Below are 20,742 nucleotides of genomic sequence, written 5' to 3' on the forward strand. Positions count from 1 at the left end.
CCTCCCTCCCTCCTGCCCTCTCAAGGCTTCAGGCATCATCAGTAAGTTCCCATGTTCAGATCTCTAGCCTGGACCCCTCTGAGCTCCACATCCCTACTGCCTCCCTTCCTCCTCTGGGACTAAACCTGCCCTATAGCAGACTCACAGTCCTCTTCCTCTGCCACACGCATCTTCTAGTATTTCCTGTTAGAGTGGAGCACATGAGCTTTGCCAGACTGTGCAAACTAGAATCCAAAAGGCCATCCTTGACAGCTCCTACTCCCTTACTCCCCAGAGCTAACCCATTCTCAAGTCCTGCCGATATTCCCTCCTAAATGTCCATGGAATCTATCTAACCACTTCTCTCCATCTCTACTGCTATCACTTTGGTCCAAGCTACCAAAATCTCAAAATCTCTTGCCTGGACCATGATAGTAGCCCTAATCAGTACACTCCCGCCCCCAATCACGCTCTCTTCCAATTCAGCTTCCATAACGCAAACTTCATTTCCAAATGAGAATCTGATCATCTTGTCCCCGATCCACCCATTCACTCCAGTAAACAACTGTAATGGCTTCTCATTGTTCTCAGGTGATAGAAAAAACTTCTCAGTGTGGCCCACAATACAAGGCTTCAGATCTACTCTGACTGCATCTCAGGTGGCACCATTCCCCAGCTCTGCCCTCAACAGACACACTGGCCTTTGCCTCCTCTGTCAACGGGCCTTTGCACATGTTTTTCCTTTGCTTGCCTCTTTGATACTTTAATCTAAGCATCCGTGAGATCCAATTAAGACACTTCCCTGACACCCATGACAAGATTAAATATCCCCGTTATATATTCCCATAAACCACATACCTCTCCTTCATGGACTGAGTATTTTACATTTGTGTGGCTATCTGATTGCTGTCTTTCTCTCTCACCAGATTAAAAACTCCACGTGGGCAGAAACTGTCTGTGTTTGCTCATCACTGTATCCCTGTGGCCTAGGGCAGTGCTAGGCACAGAACAGGGTTTCAACAGATATCTGCTGAACGAATGAGTGGGCAACAAAGAACAGAACAAGGGTGATAACACAACTGGATGGATTACCTTTGTGAGAGCCTCCTTCACTCCACCGGGTAAATACTAAGTGCTAACATTTCCTTAGCTCTTTACATAATTCTCACAATAAATGCATGAACTTTCGGAGATTAAATAACTTGCCCATGATGACTCAGTCAGTAACTGGTACTAAGGGATTTGAACACTTCTACTTACTCGAAATAAGTTTTGTTTAGACCACATTTTATTAACCTTAATGCCACCCCATAAATAATAATGTAGGCTATTCGACTAGATAAAACAAATTAACAGAAACAGTTTCACTATTTAGGAAGCCCCATTCTGACTTAACCCAAAACTTTCTTCCTTAGATACAACTAAACACTGAATCATTATCATCAAGGAGCTCCCCTTAAAGTGGATTCATCCCTTGAACAGTTAATATCTCTGCCAGAGAGAAAATTTTAAACAGCACACAGTGCCAAGCAAGTCTCTTTCATCATATGCCCTTTAGTACCTTTGTAAACTGTAAACCATGTGAGTGCATTCTGTTTAAAAAAGAAAAAATAGGCCATTGCAGTCATTGTCTTACTAGACTCTGGTGTGGCTATATACTCTTGGAGCTATGGCTGTTGCCATGTTTCCTGGCTTTGGTCCCCTTCCCTACCTTGGGGAAATGAATCTCCTCTTTCTGTCTCTCTCTCTCTCTAATTTATTTTTTAAATAAATTATATTTTTCTTATCCAAAAAAAATACAACCGGGCACAGTGGCTCACACCTATAATCCTAGCACTTTGGGAGGCAGAGGTGAGAGGACTGCCTGACTCCAGGGGTTCGAGACCAGCCTGGGCAACTTGGCAAAACCTCATCTCTACAACAAATCAAAAAATGAGCTGGGTGTGGTGGCACACACCTGTAGATCCAGCTACTTGGGAGGCTGAGGTAGAAGGATCATCTGAGCCAGCACTTTGGGAGGCAGAGGCGAGAAGATTGCCTAAGCCCAGGAGGTTTGAGACCAGCCTAGATAGCTTGACAAGACTTCATCTCTTACAATAAAAAAAAATTAGCCAGGCATGGCAGCACGTGCCTGTAGTTCCAGCTACTTGGAAGGCTGAGGTGGAAGGACTGCCTAAGCCCAGCAGGTCGAGGCTGTGGTAGCTGTAAGCATGCCACTGCATGCCTGCCTGGGCAACAGAGTGAGACTCAAACTCAAAAAAAAAAAAAAAAAAAAAGTAAAAAAGAGAGTTTCCCTCTCATTCCAGTTCTTGGGGGCCACCCATGGTTCTGGCTCTGTGTGGACTCTGCCAGGGATATTCAAAGTGTGTAAGCAGCATGTATGCATGTGCCATCCCCACCACAGAACATGAAACAGCAACTCTCCAAAATCCTCAAGTCTTGGCCTCCTAGAACCTTCTGGAAACTCAAGGCACCTAGGTCAGACCTCTAAGCTCAATCTCTGGGCTGTTAAGAGAAGACCAAACATTCCCCAAATTCTATGCAACTCAGTTTTTTTGCAGGCCAACCAGCCCTTATCATTGAACTCACAGAGGACTTTTCACCCATCTGGGAATTACCCAATGCTGATTATATTCTGGATGATTCTCCAGTTAATGATGACATTTCTGCAGTCTACAAAGGACTAGCCCCCATTTCCTATCTCAGTGCACCCTAGAAGATTATAACATAATGACAAAATCCAAAATATAATCCTTCATCCTTACTACCTCTGTTTACTCCCCTGATAATGCCAACAGAAATTCTGTATTAGGCAATGGCAGATGCCCTCGGTATCCTCACAGATTGGTTCCAGAACCCCACACATACCCAAGTCCATGCATACTCAAGTCACCCAGTCAGCCCTGCAGACCCGCATACTAGTAAAGTCAGCCCTCTGTTGCAAATGATGTATTTTCCATTCATATTTGGTTGAAAAAAATCTGCATATAAGTGAATCCACGCAGTTCAAACCTGAGATGTTCAAGAGTCAACCGTAGCTTGCTATGTTTCTCTCCCACTAGATTTTGTGCTTCTTGAAGACAAGCACTTCACCATCTTACTGAAGTCTTATCTTCAGCACCTAGAATCACTGGTACTCAATAAATATGTACATAACAAAATTAATAAATAAAGTTTTTTATTTTTCTAAAGATGGGGGTCTCACTATGTTGTCCAATCTAACCTCAAACTCCTAGGCTCAAGTAATCCTCCCACTTCATTCTCCTGAGTAGCTGGGACTACAGGCTCATGACTACTGCACCCGGCTGTCTAAAAAATTAAAACAAAAGGAACCATCTGGTATACATAAGCCCAAAGGAAGCAAGCAGAGGACCATGGCACTGCCTGATCCTGGAAAAGCTCACCTACATCTTCACACATACGTGGCCTACTCAATGTAATGCTGTGGCCCGATCTTGACCAGGGGGACTTTAGAAACACAAGATGTTTCTGACTGTCACAATGACTGGATATCCTATTAGCATTTAGAGGGCAGGGGGACAAAGAGGCTAAATGTCCTGCAATGCATCCAGTGAAGAACTGTTCCAAAACACCAACAGCACTCCTTGGAGAATCCTGACCACTCTGCTTCTGTATGCCAAGGAGGACAGACTCCCATCTTAACATGTAACTCTAGATGCTACTTGAAAGAAGAGCACAGGGCTGAGCAGCCAGCTGGTTATCAGAGGCCGGACCAGTTCATCAGTCCATCAGGCCAGACTGCAAAAGCACAACACTGCCCCCCATATCAACCCTTAAGTGACCAAGTCTATTTTCTGGTTTGAGATAAATCCCTACAAATTAAATTCCAACTTGATCCTGGAAATCTTCACAGGGTAGTCCATGATTAAAAAGAGAAAAAAAAAGGTTTAGAAACCACCCAGGGGCCAGGCTCGGTGTCTCAACCTGTAATCACAGCACTTTGGAAGGCCAAGGCGAGTGGATTGCCTGACCCTGCGAGTTCGAGACCAGCCCGGGCAACTTGATGAGACCTTGTTTCTACAATAAATCAAAAATTACCCGGCCGCGGTAGCGCGAGCCTGTAGTTCCGGCTGCTTGGAAGGCTGATGCAGAAGGATTGCCGGAGCCCAACAGGTTGACAGTGGGGTGACTATGAGCATGCCACCACACTCCGGCCTGGGCACAGAGTAAGACTCCAACTCAAAAAAAAAAGTAAAAGAAAAGAAAAGACACCCTCCGGGGACATCCATTGCAATGGTATAAGAAGTCAACTCCAAAGCAGTAGACATTCAGAATCCCTAGGGGCCAGAATGGGGAGAGTAGGAAGGGAAGAAAGCAAAAGCATATGCCTGCTACAACAGACAGAAGGACTACACTGGCAGAGAGAGATGATTTTCATTGAATAGAGATGAGGGTGCTCTCACTCCTGCAGCCCAGGTGCTGAGTTTCCCCACCTGGAGGCATCCCAAGATGCTGATCTGCTGCACAGCAAAGGTAAAATGTGAGCACCTAGCAGAACCTCCAGGTCTAGGAGTACTCATCCTACCTCTGACGAGTGATTGTCACTCTAGATATGCCCTAAAACCATCCTAAAACCATCTGTATAACTATTATCTCCTAGCCGGGCTCGGTGGCTCAGCATGTAATCCCGCGCCTTTGGGAGGTTGAGGTGAGTGGATTGCCTGAGCCCGCAGGTTCGAGACCCGCCTGGGCAACTTAGTGAGCGCCTGTAGTTCCAGCTACTCGGAAGGCTGAGGTGGAAGAATCACCGGAGCCCAGCAGGTCGAGGCTGAGGTGGCCGGGAGCGGCCCCTGCACTCCAGTCTGGGCGACAGAGTGAGACTCCAACTCAAAAAATAAAAAAATTAAAAATAAAAAAATAATTATTATCTCCTGAGGAAAATAAGATTCAATTCCATGAATATTCTTTTGTTTTGTTTTGTTTTGTTTTTGAGTTGGGGTCTCACTCTGACACCCAGGCTATTGGAGTGCAGTGGCATAATCATGGCTCATCACAGCCTCCAACTCCTGGGCTCAGGCGATTCTTCCACCTCAACCTCCCAAGCAGCTAGGACTACAGAGGTGTGCCACCACGCCCAACTAATTTTTTGATTTTTTGTAGTGACAAAAAATCTCGCTATGTTGCCTAGGCTGGTCTCAAACTCCTGGGCTCAAGCAGTCCTCTCGTCTCCACCTCCCAAAGTGCTGGGATTACAGGCATGAACCACTGCACCTGACCAGTTCCATGAATACTCTTTGAGAGGAAGTGATAGAGCATAAATGGTATGAGTTTGGGCATTAAAACTCAGGGCTTCAGGCATACTGCTCAGTCTCTCTGAGTCTCAGTTTCCTCCTCTATGGGAATAATGGAAATAATACCACCACTTCACATTCAGGATTAGAGGAGATAAAAATTATATCATATCAATCCTCGGCTCAAAAGCAGAGTAACAGTGACCAGATTTGCCCTCCCATAGCAAACAACTAGAAAACTAAGCAAAATAAATAAAACCACTGTTTGTAGACATTGGACAGCAGGGAATACAGGACTGTAATCCCTGACAAAACAGAAACAAATTATTTGAGTCCTTAAATCACTCCGGCTTTCTGCCAGAAGGCAGTTCAGACCAAAATGGGAAGGGGTCCCTAGCAGAGCATGGCCATCTAAGTGAGTTAAGGAGAAAGAGATCAGAAAAATCAGGGAAGTTAAGGTAGCCGAAAATTGCAGGCTAGAGTTCTAGAAAGTAAACAGCTATGCAGAAAAAGAACTCTAGAAATCTGCATGAAGGTTCCCCAATCTTTGTTGAATATTAAAATGTGTGCATACATAGAGTGAAACTCCACAAAGGTGAAAAAAAGAGCCGTGCTCGGTGGCTCAGCCTGTAATCCCGCGCTTTGGGAGGCTGAGGTGAGTGGATTGCCTGAGCCCGCGGGTTCGAGACTTGCCTGGGCAACTTGGCAAGACCTCATCTCTACAATAAATCAAAAAATTAGCCGGGCATGGTAGCGCGTGCCTGTAGTTCCAGCTACTCGGAAGACTGAGGCGGAAGAATCGCCGGAGCCCAGCAGGTCGAGGCCGCGGTGGCCGGGAGCGGCCACTGCACTCCAGTCTGGGCGACAGAGTGAGACTCCAACTCAAAAAAAAAAAAAAAAAAAGAGTGATGGGGAAGCTGTGAGCTTAACAGTTCTCAGAACTCTCACAGGTTCACGAACCAAAGTGGAGCATCCTCACGGATCATTCAGGGCATTCAGAGGAGGCCTGAAGGGACACATCTTGAGGGGAGAGTCACATTATCCCTAGAATAAAGGTTACCCTAGATGCACTCTAACAAAGCTTAAACACAAAACTTGAAAGAATAAAACTGAACCACAAATAACTGCCCAACAGAAAAAAGCCCAACATTCTTTAAAGACCACAAAATCCAGACCCTTAAACTCACAACATCTTGCATCCAATAAAAAAATCAAAATAAGCCATTGTTTTGTTAAGCCTGGTCAGGCCATATTTTCTTAGCTTTGGCCCCCTCCCCTACTTTGGGGAGGTAAACCTCCTCTCTCTCTCTCATTTACTTTCTAAATAGACTTTGTTTGAAAACTTAAAAAAAAAATTTTAATATATGTCAAGAAGCAGAAAAACCTAACCAATAAAGAGAAGGAAAGCAGATGATATAACTAACAGACAGGAACATTAAGACAGGTGTTATAACTATATTCAAGTAACCAGGTGCAGTGGCTCACGACTGTAATCCCAGCACTTTGGGAGATGGAAGCAAGAGGATTGCCTGAGCCCAGGGGTTCGAGATCAGCCTGGGCAGTTTGGCAAGACCTCATCTCTACAATAAATCAAAAACAAAAATTAGTTGGGCGTGGTGGCACACACCAGTGGTTCCAGATACTTGGAAGGCTGAGGCAGAAGGATCACCTGAGCCCAGTAGGTCAAGGCTGCGGTGGCCATGATCATGCCACTGCACTTTAGCCTGGGAGACAGGTGAGACTCTGACTCAGAAAAAAAGAAACTATATCACAGTAAGGAGAGAAATGTAAGGTATAAAAAGAAAACAGAATTTCTAGTCATAAAAAGTATAATATCTGAAATAAAAATTTCACTGGATGAGAATAACAGATTACTGCAGAAGAAAAAGTAAGTGCACTTGAAGACTCAGCAAGAGAAGCTAACCAAAATAAAGGACAGAGAGGGCCGGCGCAGTGGCTCACACCTATAATCCCAGCACTTTGGGAGGCAGAGGCAAGAGGACAACCTGAGCCCAGGGGTTCAAGACCAGCCTGGGCAACTTGGCAAGACCTCGTCTCTACAATAAATAAAAATATTAGCCAGGTGTGATAGCATCATTCCAGCTACTTGAAAGGCTGAAGTGGAAGGATCACTTGAACCTAGCAAGTTGAGGCTGCAGTGGCCATGAGTGTGCCACTGCACTCCAGTCTGAGTGACGGAGTGAGACTCCAACTCAAACAAACAAACAAACAAAACAGAGTCCAGGTCTTGCTCTATTGCCCAGGCTGGAGCGTAGTGCCACAATCGTGGCTCACTGCAGCCTTGAGTTCCTGCGCTCAAGTGATCTTACTGCCTCAGCCTCCAGAGTAACCAGGACTACAGGCGAGCATCACCATGCCTGGCTAAGATTTTTTTTTATTTTTATTTTGTGAAATGCAGCTAAAGCAGTGCTCAGAGGAAAATGTATAGCTTTAAATACTGACTATAGAGAAGAAGCTAGAGAAAGAAGAGAAAATGAAACTCAAAGTAAACAAAACTTAAAAATTACAAACAACACAGGGAAACTGTGAAATAAAAGCAGTTGTTTTTTTTTTTGAGGTGGAGTCTCACTCTATCACCCAGGCTGGAGTGCAGTGGCACACTCACAGTCGCCCCAGTGTCAACCCAGTGGGCTCCAGTGATCCTTCCACCTCAGCCTCCCAAGTAGCTGGAACTACAGGCACACACTACCACGCCCAGCTAATTTTGATTTTTATTGTAGAGACGAGATCTCACCAACTTGTCCGGGCTGGTCGCAAACTCGTAGGCTCAGGCAATCTACTCACCCAGCCTCCCAAAGTGCTGGGATTACAGGCTGAGCCACTGATCCCAGTCTAAAAGCAGTTTTTAAAAAGTTAATTAAGATAGACAAACCTGTAGCTAGAATATAAATTTAGAAAGACACTAATTTCTAATATCAAGAATTAAAAAAAAAAAAAGCTGGGTGTGGTGGCTCACACCTATAATCCCAGCACTTTTGGAGGCCAAGGCAAGATGATTACCTGTGCCCAGGGGTTCAAGATCAGCCTGGGCAACTTGACGAGATCTCATCTCTACAATAAATCAAAAAATTAGCTGGGCATGGTGACGTGTGCCTCTGGTTCCAGCTACTTGGAAGGCTGAGACAGAAGGAGCACCTGAGCCCAGAAGATTGAAGCTGTGGTATCTATGATCCTGTGACTGCACTCTAGCCTGGGTGACAGGGTGAGACTCTGATTCCAAAAAAAATAAAAAATAGTAATAGGCCGGGCATGGTGGCTCCAGCCTGTAATCCCAGCACTTTGGGAGGCTGAGGTAAAGGGATTGCCTGAGTCCACAGGTTCAAGACCACCCTGGGCAACTTGGCGAGACCTCATCTCTTCAATAAATCAAAAAATTAGCTGGGTGTGGTAGTGCACACCTGTAGTTCCAGCTCTTTGGAAGGCTGAGGCAGAAAGCCCAGCAGGTCGACACTGGGGTAGCCATGAGCATGCCACTGCACTCCAGTCTGGGCAACCAAGTAAGACTCCAACTCAAAAAATAAAATAAAATAAAATAATAATAATAATAGGAGGAGCACATAACATCAGTAAGGGTACCTGATCCTAATCCAGGTGAAGTGAGGTCCAAAGGGAGGCCCAAAACTTCACCTATACCTACACCACTTATGTATGCAATCCTGACTTGTACCCTGCAACTTCAAAAAAAAATTTAATTTAATTTAATTTAAAAATAATAATAAGAGGCTGGACACAGTGGCTCACACGTGTAATTCGAGCACTTTGGGAGGCCAAGGTCAGAGGACTGCTTGAGCCCAGGAGTTCAAGACCACTATAGGCAACATAGCAAGACCTTGTCTCTACAAAAAGGCAAAATATCAGCAGGGTGTGGTGCCACACACCTGTGGACCTGGCTACCCAGGAGGCTGAGGCAGAAGGATACCTGAGTCCAGGAGGTAGAGGCTGTGGTGAGCCATGATCAAGCCACTGCACTCCAACCTGGGTGACAGACTGAGATCTCAACTAAAAAAAAAGTACATAATTAAAACGTAAGAAGAAAACTCTACACCCAGATGGCTTCATTGGTGAATTCTATCAAACATTTAAGGAAGAAATAATGTCAATCTTATGCAAATATTTCAGAAAACAGAAAACATGGTGACAGAACAGACTGAGAGCGGGAAGCCATTTTTTATCTTGTTCCTAAACCCTAACACAAGGATGAGTAAGTAGAGACTGTGTCCTGGAGAAATGCATACTCTGGGTAAAGATTAACTTTGCTGCCTCTATCTTTTCAGAAATGCAGACTCCTTAAGCATGACCAGCACCACCTATTGTAATTTGTCTTCTTAGAAACTCAAATTTCTCAAGCATGACCAGTACCAGCCCACTGTATAACTTCCAGAGGGTGGTGAGATTTGTGACTTGGTGCATGGTGACCAGAACCCCCCTCAGGCTCTCCAAGACATTTGCAAGTGGTCAACAAGGAAGTCACGGCATGTCTACCTGATTGCAACACCTCCGGGGAAAGGATTTAAGCCGGGATTGGGGGGCTACGGGGTCACACTCAACTAGAGTGTAGGCCCCTTTCCTGTCTGTGGGAAGTGAACCTTTCTTAAATAAATCTTTTCTTCTTTCACCTCTTTGTGTGTTGCAAATCTTTGCAAATCTTTCAGACCTCTGGTTACCAGCGCGCAACTCCAGCCTGCAGGCTCTGGCGGTGCTGCACCCATCCACCCATCCACCCTCACTCTCTGTACCCTAACACAAGGTAAAGCTTCCCAATGCATTCTCTTTTTTTTTTTTTTTTTTTTTATTGGAGTTTCACTCTGTCACCCAAAATGGAGTGCAGTGGCCACTCCCAGCCACCGCAGCCTCGACCTGCTGGGCTCCGGCAATCCTTCCGCCTCAACCTTCCGAGTAGCCGGAATTACAGGAGCACGCTACTACGCCCAGTTGATTTTTTGATTTATTGTAGAGATGAGGTCTCGCTGCCCAGGCGGGTCTTGAACCCACGGGCTCAGGCAATCCGCTCAATGCATTCTATGAGGACAGAACTACCTTGATATCAAAACCAGATAAAGATTTCATACACATACATACAAAAGAACACTATAAGTCAATACCCCTCATAAACATAATGTAAAAATCCTTAACAAAATATTGACATATTAAATCCAGCAATATTTAAAAAGGATAATACATCAAGGTCAAGTAGAATGTATCCGATGAATGCAAGATTGGTTTAAATCTAAAAAAATCAATCAACGTAAATCACCATATTAATAGAATAAGGGAGAAAAACAGAAGGATCACCTCAACAGAGACCAAAAAGAGCACTGGATTACATTCAAAACACATATCATTTTTTTAAAAATTCAGCAAATAGCTGGGTACGGTAGCTCAAGCCTGTAATCCTAGCACTTTGGGAGGCCTAGGTAAGAGGTTTGCCTGAGTCCACAGGTTCAAGACCAGCCTGGGCAACTTGGTGAGACCTCATCTCTACAGTAAATCAAAAAATTAGCTGGGCGTGATAGTGGGCGCCTGTAGTTCCAGCTACTTGAAAGGCTGAGGCGGAAGGATCACCAGAGCCCAGCAGGCCAACGCTGGTGTGGCCATGAGCGTGCACTGCACTCCAGCCTGGGCAATGAAGTGAGAATCCAACTCAAAAAGAAAAAAAGGCTGGGCTCAGTGGCTCAGCCTGTAATCCCAGCACTTTGGGAGGCCGAGGTAAATGGATTGCCTGAGTCTGCAGGTTCGAGACCCACTCAGGCAACTTGGTGAGACCTCATCTCTACAATAAATCAAAAATTAGTCAGGTGTGGCAGTGTGTGCCTGTAGTTCCGGTTACTTGGAAGGCTGAGGTGGAAGTATCACCAGAGTCTAGCAGGTCGAGGCTATGGTAGCCGGGAGCATGCCACTGCACTCCAGTCTGTTGCATTAGGAGAGACATATAAATGGAACAGAATAAAGTCCAGAAACTGGCTTATGTAAACACAATTATTCAACTTTTAACAGTGGTGGCAAGATAATTCATTGGATAAAGGGCAAACATTTCAACAAATTATGCTGGAACAAGTGATCACATAGGGAAAAGTAGAACCTCTGTACAACAAGCCACGAAAAGCTCAACATTAGTCCTCACAGACATGCAAATTAAAATCACAATGAAATAGCACTATACGCTCACTAGAATGGCTAAAATAAAAAAGATAGAATAGGCAAGGCACAGTGACTCAAGCCTGTAATCCAGCACTTTGGGAGGCCAAGGCAAGAGGATTACCTGAGCCCAGGAGTTTGACACCAGCTTGGGCAACATGAGACCTTATCTCTACAACAAATCAAAAAATTAGCCAGCCATGGTGGCACACATCTGTAGTCCCAGCTACTCAGAAGGCTGAGGTGGAAGGATCACCTGAGTCCAGTGGGTCGAGGCTATAGTAGTCATGATCTTGCCACTGCACTCCAGCCTGGACTCCAACTCAAAAACAGTAACAAAAAAATAAAAGATGAACAATACTAAGTGTTAGTGTAGATCTAGGGCAACTAGACCTCTCATACACTACTGGTAAGAATGAAAATAGTACAACTTTGTAAAACACTTCATTTCTTAAAAAGCAAAATGTACATTTACCATATGACCCAGCAATTCCACTCTTAAGTATTTACCAAGAAAACTGAAAAATATGTCCTCACAAACACCTACACATAAATGAATATTCATAGCAGCCCCAAACTAGAACCAATCCTATGGGGAACAGACTCTAGAGTGAACTCCATAACCCCCGCTTCCTGGTATTGTCCTCAAGTGTAAGGGGGATCTGTTACTTGCTTCTGGTAACAGATTATAGTGATAGTGACAGGATATATGTCATTACATTAATGCAGATATTAAACACAATTATAACGTCCAATTTGCAAAAAGACTCTCTCCTCTTGCTGGCTTTGAAGAGGCAAGTGGCCATAATGGGGAAACTCATTTGGCAAGAAACCAAGGATGGCTTTCGGCCGACAGTCAGTAACAAACTGAGACCTCCAGTTTGACAATCCACAAAGAACTGAATGCTGTCAACAACCATATGAGCTAGGAGGCAGACCCTTTCTCCAGTTAAGCTTCAGATGAGACCACAGTCCTGACAGACACCTTGACTAAAGTCTGGTAAGACCCAGCTCAGCTGCGTCCTGACTAGACCCACAGAAACTGCGATAATAAATGTGTTGTTTTAAGCTGCTAAGTGTGTGGTAAGACTATTAAGCAGCACTAGAAAACTACTACAATCCAAATGTCCATCAGCTGAGAAATATGGGTAGCTCAACAAATTGAGGGAATCCATACAATGGAATACTACTCAGTAATAAGTACTAAATGACTGATATACACAATAACATGGATACATTTCACATTCTGAGCAAAAGTAGCAAGGCATATAAGAACACATACATTATTAGTTCATTCATATGAAATTCTGGAAAAAACAAATACAATCTGTAAGTGACAGGAAGCAGTTCAGATTTCATGGAGCTAAAGGCAAGGATTCGCTGGGCAGGCGCATACGGGAACATTTAGGGATGCTGGAATTATTTTGATCTTAATTGTGGGTATGTACAATTTGTTAAAACTTATTACACTGATCGCAACACACCTATTGGAATTCCACAGTAAAATTTAGGACAGAAGGATTTTGTCACTCAGTAACATAGTAAATCTAAAATATTAAAAATACTAGCAAAGTCTCAAAGAAAGCGACTACTTTATAAAGTTTCCTTTACCATGGAGAAGTCTGATAGACACCGCCATAACCAAGCAACCTAACTTATCTTCAATAACGGGACAAGGCCAGGCATGGTGGCTCAAGCCTATGATCCCAGCCAGACTCTGGAAGGCTGAGGTGAGCAGATTGCCTGAGCCTACAGGTTCAAGAACAACCTAGCAACTTGATGAGACCTCATCTCAACAATAAATAAAAAAATTAGCCGGGTGTGGTAGCACATGCCTGTAATTCCAGTTACTTGGAAGGCTGAGCAGAAGGATTGCCTGAACCCAGCAGGTGGACATTGAGGTGGCCATGAGTGTGCTATTGCACTCCAGCCTGGGTGACAGAGTGAGACTCTGACTCAAATAATAATAATAAAATAATGGGACAAATTGGTATTTCAAGACTCCTTGTGTGATACACTAAGAAAGACACGCCACTTATACAATATTCTTGCAAAAAATGGCTAACCTGGATCTAAACTTTGGAAATCAAATCAGACAAATCCACATAGTGAAACATTTTACAAAACAAATGGCCCACAAAAATGGTAGATGAACTCAACAGAATTCATGTCCACAAAAAGACATGTACACATATTTTCACAGCAGCACTATTTGTAATGACCCAAAAGGTGAAACAACCTAAATGTCCATTAAGAGCAGAATGGGGTTGGGCGAGGTGGCTCACGCCGACAATCCCAACACTTTGGGAGGCTGAGGCTAGAGGATTGCCTAAGTCCAGGAGTTTGAAACCAGTCTGGGCAGTATGGCAAGACCTCACCTCAGCAAAAAAATAAAATAAAATAAATTAGCCAGATGTGGTGGTGCATGCCTGCAGTTCCAGCTACTTTGAAGGTGGAGTTGAAAGGTGACACCCAATTGTCGCCTAAGCCCAACAGGTCATGGTTGTGGTAGCCATGAGCATGCCACTGCACTCTAGCCAGGGTGACAGAGTGAGACTCGGACTGAAAAAAAAAAAAAAAAAAAAAAAGAGCAGAATAGTTGATAACAAATAGCCAAATATATTCATACAATCAATAAATTATAAAGCAGTGATAATAAACTGTCACTGTTCATATCAAGAATGAATCTCATATATACATGTTGAGTAAAAGAAGCCAGACACACTTTGTGATTCTCTTTATATAATAAAGTTAGCCGGGCTCGGTGGCTCAGCCTGTAATCCCGCACCTTTGGGAGGCTGAGGTGAGTGGATTGCCTGACCCTGCGGGTTCGCGACCTACCTGGGCAACTTGGCGAGACCTCATCTTTACAATAAAGCAAAAAATTAGCCGGGCGTTGTAGTGTGCGCCTGTAATTCCGGCTACTCGGAAGGCTGAGGTGGCAGGATCGCTGGAGCCCAGCAGGTCGAGGCTGCGGTGGCTGGGAGTGGCCACTGCACTCCAGTCTGGGCGACAGAGTGAGACTCCAACTCAAAAAATAAAAAATTAAAAAAATAATAAAATTTAAAAAAAAGTTAAAAAACAAACTACATTAATCTATAGTATATTCTAAATTAGGATAGGAGAAACCTTGACGGGGTCATGTATGAGGAGGGTTTCTGAGGTCCTAGTAATGTTTGATTTATTGATCGGGGTACTAGTTATACAAAATGTGTTCACTTTGTGAAAATTCACCAAGTTATACACATGATTTGTATACCTTCTGGGACATGTTAATCCAGTAAAAAGCTTTAAAAATATTTTTAAAGACTAGGGAACATTTTTAGGTTAAAGCAGACTAAAGAAACCAAAGAGACAAATCAAAGCAATATCTGTTTCTTGACTGGATCCTGGTTTTGTTTGTTTGTTTTGTTTGTTTTTGAGTCAGGATTTCATTCTGTTTCCCAGGCTGGGGAGAACAGTGGTGTAATCTCGGTTCACCTCCTGGGCTCAGGTGATCCTCCCACCTCAGCCTCCAACAAGTGTGTGCTACCACACCCAGCTAATTTTTTTATTTTTATGCAGCAACAAGGTCTATGTTGCGCAGGCTGGTCTCCAACTCCTGGACTCAAGCAATCCTTACAAATGAGAGCCACTTATGCCTGGCCTTGATTTTTTTTTGTCAAGTGGAAAATTTGAAGTGGATTGTATATTAAATAATATTATTTTATCAATACTTCATTTCTTATGTAATAACGGTACTGTGGTTATATAGGGGGATAACCTTACTCTTAGAGACAAGATAATATTCTAGAATGAAATAACCTGATATCTATAACTTACTACAAATCCTTCAAAAAACAGATATATACCAAGACCAACATAAAGCAAATTCAGTAAAATGTGAGCAGTGCATCTTGGGGAAGCTTTTATGGGAGTGTTACAAGAGTTCTCTGTAGTCGGGCCCAGTGGCTCATGCCTGTAATTCCAGCACTTTGGGAAACGGAGGCAAGAGGACTGCCTGAGTCCGGAGGTTCAAGACCAGCCTGCACAACTTGGCGAGATTTCATCTCTACAATAAATCAAAATGCCGCATGTGGTGGTGTGTGCCTGTAGTTCCAGCTACTTGGAAGGCTGAGGAGGAAGGATCGCCAGAGCCCAGGGGGCCGAGGCTATGGTGGCCGTGAGCATGCCATTGCACTCCAGCCTGGGTAACAGAGTGAGACTCTGACTCAAAAAAAAGAGTTCTCAGTATTATTCTTTCAAAAAGTTGAGAGGGCAAATACCTTGTTTAAACTACTGTTGATTCAAGGGTTTGACAGCTGGGTGCAGTGGCTCACACCTGTAATCCTAGCACTTTGGGAGGCAGAGGCGAGAGGAATGACTGAGCCCATGGGTTAGAGACCAGCCTGGGCAACTTGACCAGACTTCATCTCTATAAAAAAATTAGCCAGGCATGGTGGCACATGCCTGTAGTTCCAACTTGAAAGGCTGAGGCAGAAGCATCGCCTGAGCCCAGCAGGTCAAGGCTGAAGTGACCGTGAGCGTGCCACTGCACTCTAGCCCGAGTGACACAGTGAGACTCGAATTAAAAAAAAAAAAAAGAGTTCGCCAGACTTCCACAACTGTATGTAGAGATTTGGAGAAGGAAACTAATACTTACTGAGCACTTACTATGTACCACGTGCTCTTCACATCTGTAATTTCAGTTAATCCTGACAGCAACTCTCCAGGGTAATTATTTTTTATTTTATTTTATTTTTCAAGAGACAGGGTCTTCCTGTGTTGCCCAAGATAGAATGCAGTGGCTATTCATAGGCACAATCATGGCTCACTGTGGCCTCATACTCCTAGTTTTAAGCAATCCTCTGGCCTCAGTCTCCTGAGTAGCTGGAACTATAAGTGCGCACCACCATGCCCACCTTTAGGGTAATTATTATTGCTCCCATTTTACAGAGGAGAAAAGTGATGCTCAGAAAGGTGGAACATTAAGTCCAGTAGTTGTGAGAGTTTGAGTTCCACCAAAAACCTGTCAGGATACAAGGACAGGCTCTTCCACTCACTCACTGTACTCTTCTCCTTGCCTGCTTCTATGTTCTATATTCTCAATCTAAAAGTTACTGTGTTCAGTGAACCTCAGCAGACTTGAAATCTACGTTCTGTAATACTATTCAATATTCAATAACTGTGAAGCAAGCTGCAGAAAAGCTAATGGGAAAGTAGAGAAATAGGGACTATTTTCTTTCCTACAGGCCACAACAGGCATAGACTAAAATGGACTTTGATAAGAGATAAGCTATGCAAAATGGAGCAATGTGGGGAAAACAGAATAAGGACAAGAAGCAATAAATGAAATTCTAACACGCTATCTTGATGGTAGACTAAAAAGACTATACCACTATGAAAAAGCAAGTATGTCCCTGAAACCTAAGTCACAAAAGACAGCTGGCATTAAACACCAGCATTCAGGGAATTCCTTTAAATTTCAAAGAACTTTCTTCAGAACAGATAAAAGAACAATTTTATTAGACTAGTGGTCAACATATGAAAAAATACCCCAACAGCTTACAGAAGTTAAATAGATCTATCCAAGATCACAGAGCCGGTAAGTAGTAGGGCTAGGATTCCAAGCCAGAGTATCTGGCTTTAGAACCTACGCTTGCAGCCACTGTTCCACAATGCCTCTCCAAGGAAGAGAGGGTTACTCACCCTTAATCTTTTGAAACCAGAAACTGATGCTACAAGGCCCACTGAAAAACTTTCTGGGAGACAGAATACTGGCTCAGCCCTACAAGTCTAACCCTATACAATTCTTCTCACATACAAATCAAGTTTGGGGGAAATAACTAAACAGTCCTTTTAATCTCTCTACTTTGACTGGAATGAAATGGGAAACCAGGTTGATCAAGACTTGAAAATGAAATGACAAGCAATTGCTAAAGAGAGCTGGTCCACTTTAAAAGTGTGCATTTGCAGCTTACTGTTAGTGATAGAAACTGGTATGAAGAGTTCAAGGTTTTCTCCCAGGCTGCCAGCAAATTCTGATGCAATCCCATCTCTACCAGCTTTGAAAAGGGCGAAGGAGAGGCAGAGTTGAAAGTCATAAAAGTGCAAGACAAACACACGTCAAGGACCCTAGATCCTATTCTACATGTATGGAAAGAACAATTTCCAGAACCAAAGGACTCCCTGGGCATGCTAATGGCTCCAAGTGGCAAGATTTGTAGTACCGTTCACAGCACTGACAAATTACATGCCCTATAAGAATCTGGAACTAAAGGCACACTTCAATCCCAGCCTGTGGGTTGTCCTAACACATAGCAGCTCAGAAAAACCGAAATCCTGAGGAGTCCCAGGATTTCAGCAAGCTAAGTGAAGTAAGGCAAGAAAGGAAAGCCCTCCTCTCAAGCCCTCCAAACTCCAGAACGTCTGACAGTGGAAGTACAGAATCAGTCCTAGCTACTTTCCACATTTTACAATCCAGAAGACAACTTCCTGAAGCATTCACACTGCCAACAGCCGCTGGTCTGGAGGACACACCAACTTCTTTAAGTGCAATGCCTGTAATAGACTCACTAGGAAGAGTAAGACAGTAAGAACATGAAGTGGTGGTCTTCTGCCTAGGAAGAAAGTGAAATGCTAGCAACCTGCTGGAAACTCTTAAAAGCGTTTGAAGAAGATGAGAGGTGAGTAAGTCCCAAGTTGAAACCATTTTCTTCTTCCTCGGTGCAATGCTACCTAAACTTAAACACAAAAGGCTGACTGTGGAGTCACACATACCTGGGTTCAATACAAGTTCAATAGGGCACACGTTTTGGGGCATGTTACAAACCCTTAGGATTCATTTCCGCGAAACGGGCGTTAATAGCCTGCACTTTGTAACGGTTGTAGTGAGCCCTAAACGAGACACTAAGCGTAATTTGTCCTCGGCATGATAGCACATACGCAGTTAGATGTAGGATCTCCGGCAGCCCTTTTCAACCTCCGACCCCACCCCACCTTTGGACTATAAACACCTTCGGAGGCCTTATCATCCACTGCCTCCAGACAGCAGACGCGCAGACGTCCACACAGCGGTCTCCTTACTAGAGTGGGATCTGGCTGAATCGGTAGGTGAAGAGTTGAGCCTTGGTCAACCAAACCCAGGGAAGCGAGGATGGATCCTCTGCCAAAAGCTTGGTGGCGTGGGTTATTTACAGCGCGTCCCTTTCCAACCCACGCACCGAGAGGGTCCAAGTATAGTATTTCCGACCCTCCAACTTGGCAAGGGAGGCGCAAAGGTGATTAGAGACTGGCAGCCACTCCAGAGAGCTGAGGCTGTCGGGGAGTGGGAACCCCGATTGATTCGGGCCCCTCCCCCGAGGGGACGGCCGGGAGCGATCCTCTCATCCCCCTCCTCAAGCAGGGGCCCTCGTAGCTCAAGACTGGGGACTTCCGAAGGGTTCCGCCACCCTCCTCGCCAAGCTCCAGTGGCACCAGAAGGACTGGCAGGCGGGAAGTGGGGGCCGGCGGGCGTCGCTGAGCGCCGGAGCCCGGTCTTCGGAATGTGGTCAAAGAGGGGTCACCGGGGGAGGGGCCAGGCGGGGAGGACTCGGGGAGGGGCGGGGCTCGAGAGGGGGGAAAAGGTGGGAGCCCCCGGCTGCGGAGACTCGGGGGTCCCTACCCGGCTCCCAGCCGTCCGCCGAGCGCCCTCTCCTGCCAGGGTCCCCGACGCCACGGCGGGGCAGTCCCACTCCCCTCACCTGGCTCGGCTGCTCTGCCTGCTCCGAGGACGCCATCTTTCTGAGGCCTGACTAATCGATCGCCGCTGTGAGAGCTTTCTCCCAAGCGCCTTAGCTCGCGCTTTGCCGCCCAGACTAATGTAGCCGGAACAGAGCCTGTCGATGGGGAAGGCTTGGGGCAGAGGGTGGAACCTGGGCGACCGGGTCACCTTGCACAATTTCCATTAAGTCTCTGATTTACAGGAAGATCCGAAGTATGCAACCTTTTGCATGGCTTATATGTGTATTATTCTCCTTGAATTAAATCTCTGCCCGTCCCCACAGTGCCGTGGGTACATTTAGGGACTTGCTAAGTGTTTAAGAAATGAATGAATGTGAAGAAACTTGGAAAGTAATTTTTAGGGATAACAGTTCATTACCATTCATTGAGTGCATACTCTTGCAAGGAGCTTTGGTAAGCGCTAGAAATAAAAAAGATCCGAGACCCAACTTCTACTCCCAAAGCCACACAATTACAGGATCATGGGGGTTAGGACTCAGAAAACTGTATGCAGGTCTACTGGGCGAACACACAAGAAGGAGCTTATAAAAGAGAAGAGACTTCTATGAACCGTGATTACTTTATATTGAATTACTTTATAAAGGATTGACTTTAACAATTCTTCTGACCAAACACTGCTTTAAATGCCTACACTTTTCTTGAGATAATATCTAATTTCCTCACTCACATATTTATAAAGAAAATATGGCCGGGTGTGGTGGCTCATGCCTGTAATCCCAGCACTTTGGGAGGCGGAGGCAACAGTATTGTCTGAGCCCGGAGGTTCGAGACCAGCCTGGGCAATATGAAAAGACCTTGTTTCTACAATAAATCAAAAAATTATCTGGCCATGATGGCATGTGCCTGTAGTTCCAGCTACTTGGAAGGCTGAGGTAGAAGGATCACCTGAGCCCAGCAGGTCGAGGGTGCAGTGACCATGAGTGTACCACTGCACTCCAGCCTGGGCAACAGAGTGAGATTCTGACTCAAAAATAAATAAGTTTTAAAAATAAAATATGAAAAGTACTGCCCCTGAATGAGTATGAGCAGACAATTATTTCTAGTTTATATAAAAAGTTCTCTTTTAACCGAGGAATCTTTTTTTTTTTTTTTTTTTAGAAAACAGGATTTATTGAAAGGACAGAAAATCTCCCACAGTAGGAGGGGACTGGAAGGGGTTGCTGTGAGGAATCTTTTTGATAATTTTTATTATTATTCTTTTAACCTTAAATGTTAGTTTTTTCAGGAGGAAAGAAAACATTTCTGTAGTTGCAGTATTAAAGCAAAGCTGGGCCAGGCATGGTGGCTCAAGCCTGTAATCCCAGCACTTTGGAAGGCCAAAATGTAGGGACTGCCTAAACCCACAGGTTCAAGAACAGCCTGGGCAACTTGGTGAGACCTCATCTCTACAATAAATCAAAAAATCAGCCAGGTGTGGTAGCACACACCTATAGATCTGGCTACTTGGAAGGTTGAGGCGGAAGGATCACTGGAGCCCAGCAGGTCAACACTGGGGTGGCCATGAGCATGCTACTGCACTACAGTCTGGGCGACAAAGTGAGACTCCAACTCAAAACACACACACACACACACACACACACACACACACACACAC

At 44.6% G+C, this 20,742-nt stretch overlaps 1 protein-coding gene across 3 annotated transcripts in view; it reads right to left on the bottom strand.

The window, feature by feature from the left end:
* Positions 1-19,208, bottom strand: part of PEX14 (peroxisomal biogenesis factor 14) — a 150,612-nt gene extending 131,404 nt beyond the window's left edge. Inside the window, exon 1 of one of the 3 annotated variants that reach the window (XM_021716014.1) lies at positions 19,109-19,208. In XM_021716014.1, coding sequence (XP_021571689.1) covers positions 19,109-19,144 — 36 coding nt within the window. In that variant the 5' untranslated portion in view covers positions 19,145-19,208. Of the gene's footprint in view, positions 1-18,382; positions 18,516-19,108 lie in introns of those variants that run through there. The other 2 variants (XM_008064943.2, XM_008064944.1) reach the window with 2 other exon arrangements.
* Between the last annotated feature and the right edge of the window lie 1,534 nt (positions 19,209-20,742).

This window comes from Carlito syrichta, unplaced genomic scaffold (genome assembly GCF_000164805.1).
Source record: "Carlito syrichta isolate Samal-C Ts95f unplaced genomic scaffold, Tarsius_syrichta-2.0.1 Scaffold308112, whole genome shotgun sequence".
Classification (NCBI taxonomy): domain Eukaryota; kingdom Metazoa; phylum Chordata; class Mammalia; order Primates; family Tarsiidae; genus Carlito; species Carlito syrichta.